The 21134-nt window shown below is 36.9% G+C and overlaps 3 protein-coding genes across 7 annotated transcripts; 2 read left to right on the top strand and 1 right to left on the bottom strand.

The window, feature by feature from the left end:
* Positions 1-15: 15 nt before the first annotated feature.
* LOC307012077 (uncharacterized protein) lies at positions 16-3927 on the bottom strand. 3 transcript variants are annotated; one of them, XM_079638331.1, is made up of 5 exons: positions 3092-3703; positions 2666-2895; positions 1748-1891; positions 1461-1664; positions 16-1147 (listed from the first exon to the last, which is right to left on the bottom strand). In XM_079638331.1, exons 3-5 carry the CDS (start codon positions 1875-1877, stop codon positions 987-989), a joined length of 495 nt encoding a protein of 164 aa, XP_079494457.1. In that variant the 5' UTR covers positions 1878-1891; positions 2666-2895; positions 3092-3703; the 3' UTR covers positions 16-986. The 3 variants fall into 3 exon arrangements, with proteins under 3 accessions (XP_079494457.1, XP_079494458.1, XP_079494456.1); XM_079638332.1 differs by lacking the exon at positions 3092-3703 and having other exon boundaries at positions 2666-3011; XM_079638330.1 differs by lacking the exon at positions 2666-2895 and having other exon boundaries at positions 22-1147; positions 3092-3927.
* amt (aminomethyltransferase) lies at positions 1069-9686 on the top strand. Of its 2 annotated transcripts, none has more exons than XM_079638326.1 (9): positions 1069-1154; positions 5130-5297; positions 5484-5564; positions 6752-6883; positions 7181-7259; positions 7421-7566; positions 8095-8275; positions 8346-8501; positions 8752-9686. In XM_079638326.1, the coding sequence occupies exons 2-9, from the start codon at positions 5184-5186 to the stop codon at positions 8925-8927; spliced, it is 1065 nt and encodes a 354-aa protein (XP_079494452.1). In that variant the 5' UTR covers positions 1069-1154; positions 5130-5183; the 3' UTR covers positions 8928-9686. The 2 variants fall into 2 exon arrangements, with proteins under 2 accessions (XP_079494452.1, XP_079494451.1); XM_079638325.1 differs by lacking the exon at positions 1069-1154 and adding an exon at positions 3839-3975.
* A 286-nt stretch (positions 9687-9972) lies between these two features.
* On the top strand, positions 9973-20989 carry ifrd2 (interferon-related developmental regulator 2). Of its 2 annotated transcripts, XM_079637482.1 has the most exons (13): positions 10184-10604; positions 12013-12072; positions 13873-13986; positions 14078-14159; positions 14258-14382; positions 15244-15401; positions 15500-15553; positions 15646-15824; positions 18253-18361; positions 18431-18565; positions 18750-18878; positions 19853-19945; positions 20151-20989. In XM_079637482.1, the coding sequence occupies exons 1-13, from the start codon at positions 10556-10558 to the stop codon at positions 20229-20231; spliced, it is 1368 nt and encodes a 455-aa protein (XP_079493608.1). In that variant the 5' UTR covers positions 10184-10555; the 3' UTR covers positions 20232-20989. The 2 variants fall into 2 exon arrangements, with proteins under 2 accessions (XP_079493609.1, XP_079493608.1); XM_079637483.1 differs by lacking the exon at positions 12013-12072 and having other exon boundaries at positions 9973-10604.
* The last annotated feature ends 145 nt before the right edge of the window (positions 20990-21134 follow it).

Raw genomic sequence — 21134 nt, 5'->3', positions numbered from 1 at the left:
AAACAGCTGTTATTTAAAAAATGTTTAAATAATGTAGAATGGCGGCCTCAACAAAAACATACCACACTGTAAAAAAAATGTGATCAGTAACTCATGACAACATATATTTTTACATTACTTTAACTTATTTTATAAGTTATACAAATTCAAATAATTTTTAAGCCAGTTTAATGTAATTTAAGTTTAAATTACTTTCTTTTTTTTTTACACAGTGCATCAATTAACAAACTCATAGCTCACAGTAGGCCTTTCTTTAAAGGTTTAGAAGTTATCATTCCCTTATGGGGAAAACAATTGGGGTTTTTACTTCTGGAACCTGACTGTTGTACTCTAACCCCATGGCCTGAGTGACATAAGCAGAAAAAGAAAGGCATTTTAAAAGCACAGATAAATTAATAGTACTATTAACTATTAACAAAATTAATAGTAAATTGGGTCAATTTTGATTTCATGTAAACTTTAAAGTCCTTCAAAAACTTGACAAAATGTAAGATCCATGTCATGTAGATTTTCTTTTTTTTTTACTCTTTAATTCTTTTAAAATATTTTTTTTTCTCATAAATAGAACATCATGGTCTATATAATTATTTACAGTCATTGTGCTCTCAAAAGCTGTCACCATAGTGAATGTTCTTGCTCATTCAATACAGCATTGATCGAGCATGATTTATGTCACAATCTAATATGTTTGTTTACAGTGATATCAACTAATTAAAATATATTTTACATATTCTTTCCAAATTTCCTATGGTTTTGTATGATCATTTTCTGTTGTGAAATTAATGTAGCAAGTGCCAACACGTGTACAAATCAATAAAAAAAACAACAACACTTAAATACCTACATTGTCTGTTTACACTCCACAAACAGCGTAAGTGAATGTTTTTGAGCAAGATAATCGACTAATGGATTCCACCAGAGTAATAGAAGCAGAAAAATCACACACATTGATGTAAAGTTCATTAGCAGACTCATAATCTCTTCTCTCAGTGTTGTCGCGGTGCAGTAGTGTTTCTGCTGTCGAGTGATATGTGCTTATGGTCTCTGCTCTGCAGCAGCTGTTGTAAGAGTTGGGAGATTTCCTCATCCGTTTCCTGTTTCTGTTTCACCATCTCCAGAAGTGTGTGGAGAGCACTGCTCTGCAGGACTGGAGGGTTAGTAAAAAAAAACAGATGTTAATAAAGTCCTTCTGAAGCGAAGCGATGCGTTCGATGCAACACAAAAGCATTGACATGATATTTCTACCATCACCATGTCCCTTTAGGAGCTCTGTAAAAATGCAAAACTTTCCACAAAGTTTTTTTTTTCATCAGTGTGTCCCTTTAGGGGCTCTGTACAAGTCATCATTATTCCACAAAAGCTGTCAATGGAGCTTAACTTATATTGAAGCCAAAAGCCTTTTTTTCTCTTCATTTTAGCCTTAAAACACATTAATTACCTTAAAAAACAGATATTCTCACCTAAAAAACTGAAGATAAGAATGAGAATGAGGAGGAACGCAATGATGGCTGCACATGCTAAGAAATAGTGTCGTCTGGTGGAAGTGCAAATGTCATTCAGTCGGCTCATACAGGCTGGTTGACCTGTTTGATAGACAACTGCCCGATCTTGCAGCTGAAGGTTCCCGTTGGAGGAAGGAGGTGGTGGACGGCGTGGCTGAACACCTGACAGTGAGAGTTAGGTTTGAGTTGTATAAACCAACAAGGATTTTAAAGTCATACATTCGGTCTCTTACACGATGAAATACCTTTGCTGTGCTGTTCAGTGTGTGTGCGGTGCAGGTCATTGATGGAATCGACCGAATGGAGCTCAATCTCCGTCAGGTCTCGCTCGCTGACACGAACAAATGCTGGAGGAGGAGAAGGAGTGGACTTCATGATCACTCCCACGACTGAGAAACAGACAGAATGCAAACCGGATTTAAATATTCAAAAACATAAAATAAAAAAAATGCATATTCTGTCATAATTTACCCTCCCTCATGCCATTCCAAACCTTAATGGCTTTCTTTCCTCCATGAAATATTGCCCGCAATTACATTTAATGTGAACTGGCTACAGACACAGAAGCACCATATGGTCTATATGGCTTTGTCATAGGCCTATGTGAACTTCATGTGAGAAATTGAAGTGCTCCATAAGCTGATAACAGTAATTGGAAATACATGGGACAGGAAAACAGTCTTTAGATTTTCTCCTTTTGTGTTTCAATTAAAGGGATAGTTCACCCAAAAATGAAAATGTCGTCCTCTACTCACCCTTAAGTTGTTCCAAAACTGTAAGAGTTTCTTTGTTCTGTTGAACACAAAAGAAGATTTTTTTGAAGAAGAAAATTGGTAACCAGACAGTTGTAGCCATTGACTTCCATGATATCCTTTCCTACTAAGTCTATGGCTATAGCGTATAACTGCCTGGTTATCAACATTCTTCAAAATATCTTCTTTTGTCTTTAACAGAAGAAAGAAACACATCCTTGGAACAACATGAGATTGAATAAATTAGGCCAGTATTGAAATATTTGGGTGAACTCTTCCTAATAAATAAAGAGCAGAAGACATTTAGATGTGTTAATGACTTCTACCCCATGATGAATAAACACTAAATTAACTGTAATGCCATATAGTTTTACAGTTAAGTGCAGCTTTATTGATGTTAAATATTTTTACCTGATGCAATAGAGCGGTTTCTTTTAAACAGCTATAGGCTATTATCTCAACTATTTTGCCAACTTTGATGCATGACAACAATCCAGTGTTTGTGGTGTAAGTTTTCAAAGCCTGGAAACAGCAGAGATATAATCCTTTATATCGAACAAACAGGGACATTTGTTTGTTTGATAGGCATGTTCACAATGCCACTGTGTCACAATGTCTTTTCAACTCCTTATAGCCTACACCTAAGATAAAGACAGAACACACAAGTGCACTGCATTCACCAAACATCTCTAAACTGACTCATTCGAATATCAGGTAAATATTGGCTGAATAGATAAAACTGAGATTGGGTGAATTCATGTAAACTTTTTGATGTCTCTATGGCCCAGATACGTAACAAATGTCTTCACATGGTAAACTGTGCGTGTGTAAACTTACCATCAGACTGGCTTCATCAAACGCTAGTAGACGCTTGTTCGTGGTTCCGTTGTTGACAAACACTACAGAAAAGGTAGAGAAAGCCGTTGTGATTTGGATGGCCTTCTTCTCATACGGTCTGAACAATCTGTGCCCGTCTCGTCCGCCTGGCACCTCAACCCCTACAGCTCAAAACCCCCAGACCCAAAATAGCTACAGTCTCATGGACGAGAAGAGAGGTTATTTATAGATTTGGGGCCAAATAATCATTCAGTAACATGCAGACTGTGTGAATTTTGTGATACAGGCATTAAAACTTTGACATTAGCTAGCGTTAGAGAAAGTTTGATATGCAGCTTAATAGTAATAATTAGATTATTAAATTAGTATTGGGGTAGAATAAAAACTACAACATAGACATTGTGTTTCACAAAAAGCGAATTGGTTTGAGCAGCTAGCAGAACGAGTTATTCACATCGTGCGTCACAGATTCATAAAATAATTGTATGTTGCCATATTAGTTTGTTTAAGGCCACCTCTTTGTCAACTCTAATATTAGCTATATTTCTTATGCGCCATTCTTATGGGTTGTGGGAATTTCTCAACCGCACGTGCACGTCAGGAATTCTAACTAGCCTACATTTCCCAGGATTCTCTGAATTTATACGGCACGCTCTGTTTAGCAGTGAAAGCAGAATTACGAGAGTGAGATTCGAGTTCAAACGAGCTGACAGAGGTCGTGTTGCCTGCGCTGGGCTTCTGAAGAATTGGTGTGAAACTAAACAAAACACAACATGCTTGCTCGGGCTTTTGCAAACGGACTCTGTAACCGACTTTCAAGGGAAACCACGCGGACTGTCGGGTTGGGGGGAAAGGGGCGGCAGGACAGACAAGCTTCCACAGAGGTATGCACGGTACTGGGATCATAGAATCTGCTAACTACTTGAAATAAACCAAAGTCTTTGCAAAACCGTGAAAAAAGACTACAGATATTTAATGGGGAAGCTTTTGCATGGTGCATTTCAGTGTAATTCTTATTTTGAATGATTTTAAATGTGTTGTTCATGCACGAGGAACACGCATCTGCTGTCAAGTGTCCGCTCGAGCTGCTGCGCTAATTAAGAGCACGAGAGCGTCCATCCGTTCAGGGTCCTCGCGGCTTTCACTCTGTGAATCACTGAAACTCACTGATGCACTCCTATTCAAATAGGGTCCCTACGGAGTGTTCACTGCTCTCTCACTCACTCACTCACTCTCTCTCTCTCTCTCTGCTCTCCTTGTAGAAGTTCACTTCAGTTGGCAAAATTTGATTTCGTACGGAACACCCTGAATCGTCATCAAACGCAGACAATAGCGCAGTTTGAGTTTTTTGTATGACAAATGTACATGAACTGTTTAAAGTTAAACCGTGTATGATGAATACGAAATTGTATCATGCTCTGCTATTCTCTCTGCCTTTGCTGGTTCATTTCCGATGATCCCATGGTGTGACAAATTCATTAAACCACATATTCCCTAGTATCTCAAATACGATCTTATGGAAACTGCATGTACTAATTGCAATAATTAATATTAAAATCATTTAACTGGTAATAGGGTGACGGGACACTGAATTCTCTTGAACTTCTAAACCGTGTGTGACACCTAAAGTAATAAAGATAAAGTCTCAAACACACACACACACACACTCTCGGTAGATCAGATAGATTGTGTCCTAGTCTCTCATTCAGACTTCTTAGTTGACTTTGGACTGGTTTCGTAAACTGTAATAGCTAATGTGGCCTAATGTGTGGTGAGTGGCTGGACACATAGGCAGGAGCCAGTCCTTGAGGTCAAAGGTCACAGTACCACACCATAAGCTGATTTAGTATCACGCACATGATCTTATTCATTGCAGAATTTATTTATTAAACCCATGCTGGACAACATTAAGATTCCATGGAAATTAAAAGTTTTTAATAAACTATAAATATTATACTTTTTATTATTATTAAATAAATAAATATGACCTGTATTTATCCCAAATGATTTATTTGAACTGCTTTTTCTCTGTATCTAGGTGGCACTCAAGAAGACCCCGCTATATGATTTCCACAGGGCTCAGGGTGGTAAGATGGTGGAGTTTGCGGGATGGAGTATGCCTGTGCAATACAAAGACAGTCACATTAATTCACACATGCACACACGCCAGCACTGCTCCATCTTCGATGTCAGTCACATGCTGCAGGTCAGTGTGTAGACATTCAAAGTACTGCCTTTGTAGGTGTATGTAGACACATCCATGTGATTTTTAATAATTAAGTAAAAAATGATGTGACTGATGTTTAAAGTGCCAATATTCTTTACAATATTGGATATTCAGTATTTTAAGGTAGTAGTGTGAAGTGTGTCTGATTTGTTGCTTTCTCCTCAGACTAAAGTCTATGGGAGAGACAGAGTGAAATTCATAGAGTCTTTGGTTGTTGGAGACATTGCTGAACTAAAAGACAACCAGGTATAATGCACACACAGAGTGATAATAACTGCAAAATTAGTCGCCATGAAATCAAAATGGATTTTTATGGAATATTATTGCAGTATATATTATACATTAATTATCTGTGCACATCATTAATTTTTTAACTGAATGTGCCCTTGTAATCTTTAAAAATAACTACCCCTCCTTCTCACAACTTCCAGGGTTTCTGTGGGTCTCAAAAAGGTCTTAAAAAGTCTTAATTTGCCCTTACACAAATTAAGGCCTTACAAAGGTCTTAAATCAGAGCATAAAGTCTTGAATTCAAAAAGTATTGCCATTAAATGTTCCATGCATTGTAAAAAAAAAAAAATCTTCATCAGTATTTATGTCCTGTTTTCCGATACAAATATTCTAAACATCTTTTATAGATTTACTTGAGATGCAATGTAAAATTAAGAACAAAATAAAGTCTGTTTATGCTTAATACAAGACTAAATATCTGTCAATAAGTAATGAAAACTTCCCTTTGAATTAAGTTGATTTTTCTGTGCCCATTGTCAGGCTTCATTTTGATCAGTTTCACAGAAGTTTCACAGTTTCTCCAGTAAATGCATCTTATTTTAAGAATCTTTAAACAATTACTCAGGAAAATAAGACAAAAACACTATGGAAGAACATCACCTTTTTTTTGCAGTGTGATCAGAAGATAGAGTAAAAGTTATGTCCGTATTCTAGTGGTTGAGAGCAGAGCTATTACATTATTTTGTAAAATGAATTAAAAAGTTATGGATATCTGTTGTAAGTTGTATTTTCAAACTCATTGTGTTTCTCTCTAGACATTTACATTTAGAGAACATATTGACGTATTGTATTCCCTTCAATATCTTCCTTACATTTTTTGGTCTTAAAAGGGTTCTGAAAAAAGTCATCAATTTACCTCCATAAAACCTGCAGAAACCCTGCTCTTCTCTTGATGACGTTGCTTTGGCACAAGGGCAGGACAACCTGTGACTCACATGAGATTGCATCAATAACAAACCACAACCATGTAATCAATTCCCAACGGACAAAATTAAGTTTTGCCATACACTTTTTTTTGTTCGAGAATCCGTTTCATTTAGATATACATCGTAATCGGGAAGAAAAGACTGTCGCAATTTCTTTTTCATGCCAGCTTTAAAAAAGAAAAAGAAAAAAAGGTTTAGGTTTATTTTTTTCCCTAGGGCACTCTCTCCCTCTTCACAAACACTAAAGGAGGAATCATGGATGATCTGATCGTGACCAAGACAGATCAGGAGTACCTGTATGTTGTCTCCAATGCTGGCTGTTCAGACAAAGACTCTGCTCATATGCAGGCCAGTAAAAGTTCATAAAAATATAAAATGCTCATCATTTGATTGTGATTAGTTGATCATGGCATTTAAATATTTTTTGAATAATGACTGTGAAAATGTAATGTAGATATTGCAAAGATTATATTAAAGTTAAACACCACAAGGGGGCAAATTCCTTAAAATATGTCATTTTCCAGTTTTATTAAATAGTATTGTGTATGAATCTGATTCTTTAATATAGTTTAATTTTTATTTAAAAGTAGTAATGTTTATTTGCGTGCATGTGTTTTTTGCTCAAAAGTTTGAGTTTGTTTGTAGGCCAGACTGCAGGAGTTTAAATCAGCAGGTCATGATGTAGATTTGGAGTTCATGGAAGAAAGTCTCATTGCTCTGCAGGGTAAGTTGTGGGTCTGTGATATACTTGCATGGTAATACTGCCCACATTCCTGCTTAATTTCTTTAGAATACATTGGTGTGTGTGTGTTTTAAATGTATTATGTACATTTTCAGGCATTCGATTGATTGCATGTTTATTCATGTTTATTCATGTGTACGCAGGCCCATCAATGGCCCAGGTTCTGCAGAAAGGTCTGGGTGATGATCTCAGGAAGCTGACCTTTATGACCAGTGTTTTGACCCCGTTGTTTGGCATCCAGGGCTGCAGGGTCACACGCTGCGGATACACAGGAGAGGATGGAGTTGAGGTGTGTGTGATCTCAATCTGATTGTGTGACAACTATCCTGATATTATTTACTTCCATTCAGAAGTTTGTTGTCAGTACGATTTATATATCACTGTTTCGACAAAAATATTAAGCAGCACAACTGTTTTCAACATTGATAATAATAAGAAATGTTACTTGAGCACCAAATCAGAATTTTCGACTCTTTTCTGGAGGATTGTGTTTTGTCTGTGAAGGATCATAGAAACCGTTATCTTAAATTGTAATAACATTTCACAATATAACTGTTTTACTGTATTTTTGATCAAAGAAATGCAATCTTGGTGAGCATAAGAGACTTCTTTTAAAAACATGACTATTATAAGTAATTAGAGGCACAAATTTCATATTTTGATTTTCCAATATAGGAACTATTAGATCTGATAAAACATATTATCTAACATAAATAAGTAGCTAGTTTTAAACACTGTTTGGCAGGGCTTGGATTGTCTTTATTTTTTGTTGCATGCATGTAAAGTTTAATTTCTTGTCTGTACACGATTTATTCAGATATCAGTACCACCTGGAGACGTTGTCTCGCTGACTGAAAAGCTGTTAGCCAATAGTGAGGTGAAACTCGCTGGTCTCGGTGCCAGAGATAGTCTCAGACTGGAGGCAGGACTTTGTCTCTATGGCAATGACATTGATGTGACCACCACACCTGTGGAAGCAAGTCTTGTCTGGACTATAGGTGCGTCAAGACTTTTATTTTCAGTTCTCATGAAAGTGTATTGGGTGTTAATCTATTGGTTTGTGTTAAGGTAAGCGCCGTCGACAGACACTAGATTTCCCTGGTGCTGACATTATTGTTCCACAAATAAAGGCAAAGACTCAGAGAAAGAGAGTGGGACTGATCTCCACTGGACCACCTGTCAGACAACACACACCCATCTTGTCAACTGATGGGAGGGTTATAGGTAACAAATGCTTTTGTGTTTAAAGTGCAAGTGCCACTATTATGCTTTTTCAGATGTTACCTTTCATGTATTGTGTAGTATAGCTGTTTGTGAATGTAAAAGGTCTGCAAAGTTTCAAAGATCAAAGTGCACGATAGTTATTGTTTCCCAAAAGAAAGAACTGATTTAAAAGTAGTTCAAAATCATTATTTACTCACCCTCCTGTCTTTCCAAACCCATATGATGTTATTTCCCGCCCACTTTATTTTAGGAGAGGTCACCAGTGGATGTCCCTCCCCCTGCCTCAAGCAAAACGTTGCCATGGGCTATGTGGAAGCTGGCTTCAGTAAAGTGGGCACATCAATCCAGGTGGAAGTGAGGAAAAAAGCAGTGCCAGCAGTGGTCAGCAAGATGCCATTCGTGCCCACCAAGTACTACATGGGCTAGTAGACCTACTGATCATAAACCCGTCTGCGTTTAAGAGAGGGTCTGTCGTAGATCTGTCTGGAAGTATTTAGCACTGGATTACCACTGGAATGGAAACCAACATTAGAGATTATGTAAAGCCTGAGATGGACGTCAACATTGAGCATTCCATGATGCAAACTTTAAACACACAATTTACTTTTCTGTTATTTTAAGTAAATTGCATTCCAGGACATTTTGTAATAATTGCACAACGTTATGGCCACTTCACTGGGAATTCAAATCAAATGGACTTTCTGGATGTGGGATAGGACCACTTACTGTTAGTATGTGTGTGTGTCTAACATAGAGCACTTAAAATGTGAGAGTGTGGGAAGGTGAAATTGTTTTATGAAGAACTCTGTACGATTCATTTAAAAAGTTTTCTACACATCTGGTTCATTTTATGCCAGTGTACTTCTTTAGTGTCATAGTTCTATGATAGACAATAAGATTATTAACAATATTAGACTGAATGAGATATATACTGTAATATTAGAAAAGTGCCTAATTTCTCAGGTATAGTTTATTATGCTGTAGTAATTATTAATGTCATCATCTTTTAACTTCAGACCACATCACTGTGAAACCTTTTTGTCTGAAAGAACATTTACATTTTTGTTTCTTTTTGGGATGTGATTAAATAATACAATTGTATTTTATATAATTGTATAAACCTTTACTTGATTGATAGTAATACTAATACAGTGATAATATGGTTTGTACTGTGGGCTGTGATTTAAAATAAAACATATTAAAAATAAATTATAATATATTAGATTTGGGTTATTTGCAGACAATGAGTTTGACTATTATAAAGGAACTGGGTGTAAAGTATGTAACATTTTACGATTAGTAATATTAGTTGGTTAGTTAGTAAATTAATAAACTGAAAAAATTGGGTATTGATATTGTGAAAGAGTGAAAGAATTGTAATGGCCGATGTTATACACCGGTGACGTGTACCACCGTCTTATTTTATGAGAATTACTAGCGACATAAAACCATAAATGTCAGGGTATAGGCTACTGACAGTTCTAATTAGTGTCCTTATTGTTTTCAAGCAGAAAAAGTTTATAAAGCTGTAACTTTTCTGCAGACTGTGCAATCCAAACATTTCTAAATGGCTGATCATTGTTGGAAATGTAGTTCTCAAGTTTACCTCTGTCACAGAATTAAATCAGTCGGAATTCCTACAGCGAACTACATTACCCACAATGCCAGGCGCTGTGTGCTCCATAGAGGAGGAGCGTGCCGGGTGTGCGAGCGTTACCGATGGGGAAGATGGTGGAATCTGAAGCAACAACGTGCACGATACTCCGTCCCAAACATTTCCAAAAACATTTACCATCACAACCTGGTATTAGATATCGGTTACCCGGGGACAACCATAGATAATATATACTAAAACTAAGATAGAATTATAAGTATTATTTTGATTTCGGTGCGAGGCGCACCTTACATAGTGGTGCCTGAAACGTGGGGCCAAACTGCACAGTATTTTGATACTCTGGACAGGATTTCTCGGCTGGGATTCTTTATATACAGATTACTGTTTACCGTGTGTTGTTCTTTATAATCTGTGTAATTTGGTGTTTGGAGCGGTCAGCATGCCACGAAGCAAAAAGGGGAAACGCGGTGGGAACAGTTCGAGTAAGGGTAAGTTTATATGTAACACCTCCTGCTGTCATAGGCAGTATAAACACAATCACGGCAAAATATCACTAAGCTATTTTTTTTTGATCTTACAAAATATATTTAAAACAAGATCATTATACTTGCATGTAAAGAGTCGTTTTCAATCTCTCTTGAATTATTGTTCCTACACCATTAGTTTTTTTTATTGTACGAATAAACCTCACTAGTTGTAATTTGTTTAAAAAAAAATTATGTAACATTTTAAAATAGGTTAATGTCTACAAGCCATGCTTGGTTGGGTGACATTGGCCAGCTGGAAACTTTATTTGTTCTCTTTCCTTTCCGATTTTAAGCCAAAATATTGAAATGATATATTCATTTACAATTTTTTCCAGGCATAACGTTATTTATTTACAATTTTTTCAGGCATTAGCTAACGTTACATTCCCTTACATAGCTTTGATTTAGTCTTGCTGATGTGGCTGTAACCATTTCAGCACCATTTACAGTGGAGGTTCATTTCAAGAACTAGCCTTCTAAAAACTTGAACTATAAATAACCTAAATAAAATTATTCAATAATAATCTAAATATTTAACTATGACTGTTTGGGAAACTGTGTTTGCCCTTTACCTCAGCAGTAAGGATAGAAGCAGAGTGATTGACTGTCAGGGTTATTCAGTCTGCAGCATGACAGGTGAAGCTCATGCCAGCTCGTGTATATTTAGCCAAAGTGTTACGGAGCCACGAAAACCGGGCCTTCCAGGACCATTCACGCGAGGTGTATTACATAATTTTTTTTATTAAACATTGAACCGTTCGTCTCTAACGACAGGTTTACCGTTTTTTTTTTTTGTAAAGTTCACGCTTAGAGCAGCGTCACCTGCAGCGTCAGCACGACTCGTGCGTGTGTATTGTACCGGCTGCATTTATCTCGTCACACGGTAAATACAGGCATGGCAAAACCGGGTCTTTCTCGTGACAGAATTCACTGCGACTAATGCCGAAGAGCTTTGTTTGAATGTTGTCAAATAATTTGATTAAATTTCTGTTTAATCGTCCTGGCTGAAAAACAAAACCGGTTAAACAAACTAATCTACGATGGTTTGCTGGTCTTCGCTGGTTTCAGCCGGTTTTTTACAGCTGCTTTTAAATAGTTGTTTGTAGATAGCTGGTTGACAAAGTGAATTCCCATCCTAATCAGTTGAAAAATGAGTATTACCAGATTGGGAGACCAGCACACCATTAAAGGTGTTTTTCAGCATGGCTGTAATTTTGAAAGATTAGGGAAGTCATTTGAGGCTACTGCAATAGTTACTTTTCTGTGTTGGTTAGCTTTGTCCTACAGTTAAAGTTGAAATGTCAAACTGATCTCAGATAAGATCTGTGAGTAGTTTAATCTGTCTCTTCCTCCTGTTCACTGTGAGCAGGCTCACTTCGACAGGAAGTGCTTCAGCTGCAGTTGTCAAAAACTGTCCTGTCACGTCCAGGTAGCGTGACCTGATCTTGATTGTGACCTCATGCCTCTCTCCCCATTAATGTTTAATGAGCAGCATGTCAATGTCCATTCATTTGTATTTGTTTACATCTTCTCTCATTTCTCGAATGCCTTTCATGACTTGAGAACCAACATTCCCCACAAGCATAATCACTTCTGCTTCCTGGTGAAAGCAGACCTATAGGTCAGTGTTTCCCAACATTTTTTGGTCTATTGTACTGCCACATCAGTAAAGGTCAACTACTTTTTTTATTGGTACCAAGCCAGAAATGTGTTCCTTTATCACCTATTTTACTCGAAATCATTTATCCGTTTCAGAGGCTATTTTCTCACCAATTAGCTTATTCTGTAATAAGCTAATCTTTCATTAGTTTTGACTGTCCTTCCAATCATAAAGAAACTGGGATGATTACAAAAAGTAGTCATTTGCACTTTTTCAGTGGTAGAATTGAAATGCCAAAGGAGCCCCTGGGCTACACAGCTCCACTACGTGATGAAGCTTCTGGAAAGTTCTGGAACTCAAGTCAAAATATTTGGACTAATTGTTTCTATCCACATTTGAATTTTGATTTTTTTTCCACTTGGATGAAGTCTGAGACTGTTGTGGATTGTCTCAGATATGTTTTCCACCTATTCCCAACCATTCTGGACAACTTCTCCACATGGCATCCACCCATCCTGAATGCACTGCTGCTTGCCATCTCATTCCTGCTGATCTGATGTCTTGTTATGCTGATGCATGTTTTTAGTACAGCAGTTAGTATGCACTACCATTTCAAAGTCTATTGAGCTGTCACATTGATATTGATGAGAGATTTCTTTTCTTTTATTGTGGCCAGACTGCGAGCATAAGAGAGTCTTCATTAAAAAGAAGAAACCTTAGGAAAATCGTACAGACCCCAAACTTTTGAACACTATTATGTACATTAAGCAGACCAATTTACAAATGAGGAATATCTTCACTAAAATTCTCCCAATGAAATCGGACTAATCAAGATAAATCATGATAAAATCAATCTAACTATATAATTTTAGACAATATTTAGTAAAGTAGTATAAAAGGCAGATAAATAGTTTCAATATTGAATCTTTTCAAAAGTGTGAACTATATGGACCTACTTTTCAGAGATTATCCTGATTCAGTAGATTCTTGATCCAGAGTGGATCAGTGAGGAGACAGTGATTGATTTAAAGAGGATGGAGTCTCTGAGGACTGTATTATTGATGCATGGTTTTCTTCACTCCATTTTAGGTCATTTTTAATCATGACATTGACACTTCCATGTTATGTACTAAAGGTCTGCTGCTGGTATCTCAGAGAAAACTAGTTAGGCCATTGTGTGTGACTGACGAATATGTGTGTTTGAGAGATGCCACATTGAACTTTGTCCTCAATTAGAGCTCTGTTTCTAGGACGTGGCTGAGGGTTGCTGAGGAGTGTATATGAGAGTGAAAAAGTGGGCTTTTCTATTGGTTTAGTCACTGTTCACACTTTGTCAAAAGTTCAATTTAAAGTCAATGGTACACTGTAGATTATTAAAACAAAAGGCACGGATGGGTTTTGCAATCCCCCATGCGTGTTTGTTTTATCTGAGCAGCACTGAAGTGAATCATTGTACAGAGGATTGGTTTAGGTACATGAACTTTGTGGTTGAAACATACATGATCACTCTGACCCATCTATTCACCTAACCTATGATCATTCCCTTCTGTGTTCCCTCTTTTATTTATTTAAACCACTAAACTAATGTTCAATGTGTATCTCTTATTCTTGTCTCGCTTTCTGTTTCAGGGAGGAATGGGGTGAGAGGCGAGTCTGGTGTGAGTGATGATGATTTAGCGTCTGAAGTTCTCAGTCACTGCAGCAGCGCCAGTGAGAGCGCATCTGTTGTAGAAGAGGGCACAGGTACATGCACAATTACAGTTGCATAAATGCAAAAACTTTATCGCAAATATGTATTTCCCCTTGCACATCCTCACACTGACTCTCTGTGCAGGTGAGGCGGTAGATGAACAAACTGCTCAGGAAGAAACAGAAGACAAACTGAAGCAATGCATCGACAATCTGATGGACAAAAGGTATCAATACGCTAAAATACAACAGTCTGCAATCACACAGTTACTGAAAAGCATATAAGCTCTGCAGCCGTTTCACTCTGTTGTTTTATGTTTCTCAGTGCTAAGACCCGTCTGGCTGGATTAGAAAGTCTGCGCTTGGCGTTTTCCTCCAGAGTCCTGTACGAATTCCTGTTAGAGAGACGTTTCACCATCAGTGACTGTCTGGAGAGGAGCTTGAGGAAAGGTTGGAATTAGGACTGGTTTTCTTTGTCTTTTTGTTGGTTGGCTTTTATATATGCTTGTTAATGTATGTTTTATTATATCAAAACTCATGTTTCATTGTTTTTAATTATTCATTTTATTTATTGTTTTACATTAATACTTGTTTATCTTTTGTGAATTAGAAAAATGTGATTGTAAGAATTTAAGTACAGGCACTGTAAAGATAAAAAAAATATTATTTTATTTTTCAATTAGTTTATATATTTTTCCTGTTGACAGTGCTGCTTGTACTGATTCACAAAAGATAACCTATTTATATAATTAAAAATTATAATTAAGAAATTAAGAAAGGCAAAAAACAACCAAACATGCGTTTTGATCTAATAAAACAAGAAAGATAAACCATTCTGCTTGCTCTTACACTAAAGATATCAGAAAGTTATAACTCTTCGTCCAAAAGCTAACTGTAATTTTAATATATTTAAAGGGCCAAAAATCTAAATCGATTGAGGACAGTCCCAAAAGTATACCATATTAAATGTTTTATTTGTTATTATTATTGTTTATTTTTATTATATAAAATTAATTTATATTTCAATGCAATAATAAAAGTCAAAACAATTAAAAAAAAAAAAATCAATTAAGATATGTCATCCCCCCACGCACACACACCCTATAGCAGGCCAAATCAAAGGCCATCACTGGCCAACTTTGGGCCACACTCCCTAGCCTAGTTTAAACATCTCTGCTGTAGAAGCTTTTTTTGTACTGATGCTTGCAGTGTGGGATTATTTATGTGGGGAGAAATCCCAAGCTGCATAACGACATGTATCTGGTAAAATGAACTGGGTTGACTTACAAAGTAATGTCTCATTCCCTCTAGGTGGAGGAGAGGAGCAGGCGGCTGCTGCAACAGTGGGCGCTCTCTTGTGTGGGCAGCTCGGGGGTGGAGTCGAAGGCGAGGAGGGCTTCAAGATGCTCCGCCCCATCCTCAGCTCCATCCTGATTGACAGCTGTGCCAGCCTTTTAGCGCGACAGAGTGTGAGTGATGCCTCAAAATATGTCCATAAACTCTTATTATATCTATTACATTGACTTTTAAAATGTAATTGTTTAACTATATATCTATCTTTTGTCAGTGCGCTCGAGCTCTAGGTATTTGCTGCTATGTCTCTGCCTCAGACGATCCAGAGGTACGGTCAGATCTTGTAAAAAGCATATTAATATTTTTAGATCTGCATGTTTGTAGAAGTATCATCTGTCTTTTTCCACCGGTGTTTTTCAGGACCTGATAAAATCTCTTGGACATTTGGAGAGTGTGTTTGTGGCTGCATATCCCCTGGGTGATGGCACTCTGCCCTCTGTCAAAGCTGGGACCCCTGCGCTCCACAGCGCCGCCCTACAGGCTTGGGCTCTGCTCTGCACCCTCTGCCCTGCGTCACGCATCGACACCATTCTCAACAAGTGAGTTTGACATGCAAGAAAACATCTCTGTACAAACTTAATAACGGGGGCAAAAATATCATATCTATTATATCATATTTTTTTCTGGACAATCACTATTCATGATTTTATCACGATTTTTATCACGAATTGACTGATAAAATTGGCAGAATATCCAACTAATTTCCCTGTTTTAAAAATGTATTCTTACAAGGTAACAAAATATAAAACCATTTAGGCCAAAGTAGGGGTTGGCGGAGATGAAAATCTGTTTTCATTATTTTATCTTATTAAAAACAAGAACAAAGATGCACATTACAAATATAATATAATATACAAATGAAATAAAGTGCTTTTTTCACAGTAGATGTATTGAACAGTAGTATACAAGAAATTGAATAAACAAATGTAAAAATAAAACACTACGTAGACAAATTCCCATTGTTGGCAAATGTTTCCATATGAAAAGTTTGTCTATATAAAGAAATGCAACAAGAGGCTCAGGGCAATTTGTAACTCATCATGTATTTTATGTCAGGTTCGCATCTTCTCTCTTTATTCCAGAGCATTTGATGTTTTGTATTTATTATCTTTGAACTGATTATGAAATTGACATGATACATTTACCTGACATAATAAATGGTAGGGGTGGGAATCTTTTACCATCTCACGATTCAATTCGATTCCGATTCTTGAGGCCACGATTCGATTCAAAATCGATTTTCGATTCAAAAAGATTTTCGATTCAAAACGATTCGATTCGATTATCATGTAGAACACAACCGGTGAAGACAAAAAAACATCTATATTTCTCAGTCAGACACAGTAACTTAAAGAATAACAAGTTATGAAAATAAAGTGCTTCTTTCAAAATGAATAATTGTCCTACCCCTAAGCTACCTGGCGATGAAGCAGCGATAGACCGATTTTTTTTATTTTATTTTTTGCCCTCTCGGAGTTGGCAGGGAGTTTCGTGAAGCACTGCAGTGTGCGTTGGTCTGCAGCTGGCGGCTGACTGTACGTTCACACCGCCGCTGACTTGATCTGCAAAAAAGCTATAGCCGCCCTGTCAAGGACGCTTGTCAAAAAGTACGGGGAATCTTGTTGACGCTTTGGCTGCTCTGACGTAGCAGCATTCACAATGAAATGTAAACAGAAAAAACAAGCAATGCATTCGGCAGTTTAGGATATCGCACAAGATTTGTTAACACAGAAAACGTTTCATCACTGGAGAGTTTTTTTCCCGACACCATCGTATTAATTGATTTTGATTAATATGCGCGGCCGGAGAGAGAGAGAGAGCAGACAGCGCTCGGGTGAGTGCGCGCGCGCGGCCGGCTCTCTCTCTCTGCTCGTTCTTATGCCCTGTCAAGCGCGCCCTGTTAAACTGACAGGACTTAAAACACATGCAAATGGTAGGAACGAAAGATCTCCCTCTCATCCATTTGCTTCCTTTTTGTTTTAGTGATTTGCCGCTCACGTCCCATATAGGCTAGTTACAAAAATGGAGGCGAACAGCCAGCTGATTTTATTTATTTATTAAATCGATTCTTGGACATTTCAGATCGATTCTGAATCGTTGCAAATGAGAATCTAGATTCTTCTGTGAATCGATTTTTTTGGCACACCCCTAATAAATGGTTACATTTGATTTTATTCTGAATTACTCAGAAATTATTTTCTCAAGTAGATTAAGTGAAGTCTTATGTTTCTGCAAATCTGCTTTTAGGGTTAAGTACATACTAGATCCCAGTTCAGATGGAGCGTGAGGCACATCTGGTGGGATTCTAGATTCCTGACTAACTGCTTGACTTTAACTAAGTTATGCAGTCGCAAATAGGGGACTAGTTAAAAATACTATTACGGTAATAGCAAGCGTTAAAGCAGAATTATCTTAATGTCTAAGTCACAACCTCTGGTTATTGTTCGGGCTTTAACTAAGTTGTTATATGGGCGACTGTAGGGGGCTACATGGGTACTTTTTAAACAATAGCAAGTGTGTCTGCGCCATTGTTGAATTGCTTTAGCCATAATATCTGGTTATCAATCAGACTGATCAGAATCTTTGTGGTCGTGAGATCCGCGTATAAATACGGCAGACGCGAGACTGAGCGGCATAGATTCCTAATAAACTAAAGTAAAAGTAAAAGTGTAAAATATAAAGTAAAGAGTTAAACAGAACAATAAAATGTATTGCTAAACTGTTATATAATTGACGAATAATCAATTGGCAATCTAACCTAAATTCGTGGTCGTGATAAAAAGGGAATTAAACTACTTTGCAACGCGGAAAGACAGTAACGTGCAGAGAGCTACACCCATTCTATTGGATGCCAACATTGGGCCGATCTTTATCTGGGTGTTGTCACATGTTTTTTATTCACCCAGACAAGAGTACAGATAGTCCAATTTGTCTGTAATTTAAGCTTTCTCTTTGTCTGTATTTCAGCCACTTGCCACGTCTGCATGGGTGTTTAGAAAGCAGTGAGGTGAATTTCAGGATTGCTGTGGGAGAGACCATCGCTCTGCTGTATGAACTGGGCCGGGACATCGATCAGGTGTGTATTGTGTAGTGTTGAATAGGTTTGAGTGTCAGGATGATGTACATAATGTGTGTTGTGCCTCAGGAGTTCGAGTATGAGGACTGCGATGCATTGTGTGACAGTCTAAAGGGTCTAGCGACTGATGGAAACAAACATCGTGCTAAAAACGACCGCAGGAAACAGCGCTCAATCTTCAGAGAGGTGCTGCACTACATTGAGGTGAAAGGAGAATTGCAACTGAGGCTTTTTTTAATTTTTTTATAACGTCTGTTAATTACATTAAGATATTTTATAGCTACATTGCATAATTGTGCTAATTATCCAGTTTGATCCAGGACTGTCATAGATGATTATGGTTTAAAAATGTACATACACCAGACCAATCATTCTCTTCCATTTTCAGAATGAAGATTTCACAGAGGAGAAGATCCAGTTTGGGATTGAGGCCATCTACATTGATGGCTGGATGCGCCGCAGGATTTATGATGCCTTTAAGGAGGTGCTTGAGTCTGGAGTCAGACACCACCTACAAGTGAGGAGGACCAATTGCAACTCACTGTTGGCATACATAAAACTACGTAGTAACGGAGAAAAATCTAGATTTTATTCCAATTAATATTTATTTAAATGATCTTAAATGGTTACTTAAAATCCTAGTTTGATCTTTTAATCTATACACACCAAAAACAAATGAGGAAATCATTGTTTTATAGTGCTCTCTAGCAGCAGTTCTTAACAGTTTTGACTCCAATGCCTCCCCATTGTCTAGAATAAAATTTGAAGGCCCCTGCATATAGGTTAATAGTTTTCCTCTGGTACATAATTAAACATTCTGTTAAAATAAAATTGTAAATTTGCAAGTTTAAGAATTCCAGAAAAGCTTAATCTTTTTCAGGGATCCTTTCTTTTTAACGATTGATTTTACATGACTTTTCCAGTTGTTTGTGTTTCACTGGACAAGGATTTTTAGCATATTTAAAATGTTAGAGCTCTGCTTAACTTCCAAAATGTAAATTCTTTATAAAATACATATGGCTTTTTAAGAATTTATTCATTTACGTGTCATTTCCATATATATATATACACACACACACACGCGCAAGTAATTAATTGCATGTTAAAATGTATTTTGATGTAACATGATCCCCTAAAATTCTTTGGTCATTTCAAGAATCATTTATTCAATTTTTTATTTGAAAAAATTAAAACAGCCGTTTCATGGTAATTCTTTTATGGTTCACCTGGTCGAAGTTGATAAGGGATTTAGAAAGTAATTCATATCGAGTAATGCAATACTTTTTAGAGGGAGTCATTTGTACAGTAATCTAAGGAATTATTAATAATAATAATTAATTCATTATTAATTAGTTTTTTAGAGTAACTTGCCAAACACTGAGATATTGTGTGTGTGTGTGAATGATAATTTTAAGTCATCTTGAGGCCCGTGGTAGAGGACCACTGCTATAAAGTGTTTGTTATAAATAATTTTTGTATCTGTTTGTATAGTTTAATCCTTTGCTGAGGGATATTTTTGGACTTGGACCTCCTCTCATCCTGGATGCATCTGTTAAAGCCAGCAGGATCTCCCGCACAGAGAGGGTAATCTCTCGTCTTTTAATTTATTTATGTTATAAATCACACATACTGTGAAACTTGACATCATAAAGTCTTCGTTTCCAGTCAGATTCTGTTAATTTTGGGAACTGTCTGTCAAGACAATTCATGGAAATTAAAGCATTACCCTTTATTTAAAATGTAAGTTTTTGTTGCATATTTATGTAACTTTTGGCTTGTCTCTTCACAGCATCTGTTTAACTCTGCTGCGTTCAAAGCTCGGACTAAATTGAGGAACAAAGTGAGGGACAAACGTGCCGATGTGATGTGAGGATGACGGCGACAAAGAACGAGAAACACTACATCCTTAAAATCCCCTCAGCTCACTTGAAATTATAGTTTGACATACTGCCAAGCCAGAGACTTGACAAAATGCGCGCGACTGACTATGTCTGCCTGTGTGCGAGTGCGAAAGGCCGGGTGTGTGTATGCGGTGTTGTTTTTATTTAACATCACAGTGTGATTGCTAGAAATCCTGCAATTAAACAAAACATGAAATATTGTATCTTTGTAACAGCCTTTTGTAAGGCTGTATTAAGATTTTCTGTTGAAACCTGTTTTACCACCTCAATTTTTATCATAAACACTTTTCACAAACTTTTTACAGTTCTGCAACAAAGAAAGAGGCCAAGAAAAATGAATTTGTTGTAGTTTTTCTATATGCATTTTATAAACGGACTATGCTGATGCACCCATGATCTCAAGATGCAAACAATTTAAAAATACATCTTGGATTGCAGGTTTCCTGGGTTAGTGTAGACCGTTTTGTTAAACCTTTCTCACTGCCACTAAATCATCTGTTTTACATCATACTCATCTGCTGAAAAAGTGTGATTTTTATTGGCTCCAAGTGTGACACAGTAAATTAATATTCTTATCCCCAAGCTTATTTTTTGCCTATTTTGATCATGCTTCAAACATTTGGTTGATTATTTTTCTAAATATCAAGCTACCTTGTCATTACCTTTTTTTTTTTTAAGTGAAAGTACTGTATGCAACATCCAGACTCAAATAAATTATGTAATTATCTTTCACAGAGTTGGAAGTATTTTTGACAGACAAATGTATTTGTAGTAAGACATTATGGCTTTCATTAAACCAAAATACAGTAAAATTGCATCTCACTTTCCTGGGTCTCCGATTACAATTATATCATAAAAATTAGCTTGATAGT

This window comes from Phoxinus phoxinus (assembly GCF_949152265.1).
Source record: "Phoxinus phoxinus genome assembly, chromosome: 15".
In the NCBI taxonomy this organism is placed as follows: Eukaryota; Metazoa; Chordata; class Actinopteri; order Cypriniformes; family Leuciscidae; genus Phoxinus; species Phoxinus phoxinus.
This window is presented reverse-complemented; position numbering and strand designations above follow the sequence as displayed.

Bases quoted from the DNA above. Each gene is read 5' to 3' on its own strand.
- LOC307012077 (XM_079638330.1), bottom strand. From the start codon at position 1,877: ATGAAGTCCACTCCTTCTCCTCCTCCAGCATTTGTTCGTGTCAGCGAG. The intron at 1,665-1,747 runs GTATTTCATCGT...TCTCACTGTCAG, and splicing joins CACTGAACAGCACAGCAAAG to GTGTTCAGCCACGCCGTCCA. The intron at 1,148-1,460 runs GTGAGAATATCT...CTAACCCTCCAG, and splicing joins TCTTATCTTCAGTTTTTTAG to TCCTGCAGAGCAGTGCTCTC.
- amt (XM_079638325.1), top strand. From the start codon at position 3,865: ATGCTTGCTCGGGCTTTTGCAAACGGACTCTGTAACCGACTTTCAAGG. The intron at 6,884-7,180 runs GCCAGTAAAAGT...GTTTGTTTGTAG, and splicing joins AAGACTCTGCTCATATGCAG to GCCAGACTGCAGGAGTTTAA. The intron at 8,276-8,345 runs GTGCGTCAAGAC...GTTTGTGTTAAG, and splicing joins AAGTCTTGTCTGGACTATAG to GTAAGCGCCGTCGACAGACA.
- ifrd2 (XM_079637482.1), top strand. From the start codon at position 10,556: ATGCCACGAAGCAAAAAGGGGAAACGCGGTGGGAACAGTTCGAGTAAG. The intron at 15,554-15,645 runs GTACGGTCAGAT...GGTGTTTTTCAG, and splicing joins CTGCCTCAGACGATCCAGAG to GACCTGATAAAATCTCTTGG. The intron at 18,566-18,749 runs GTGAAAGGAGAA...TTCCATTTTCAG, and splicing joins AGGTGCTGCACTACATTGAG to AATGAAGATTTCACAGAGGA.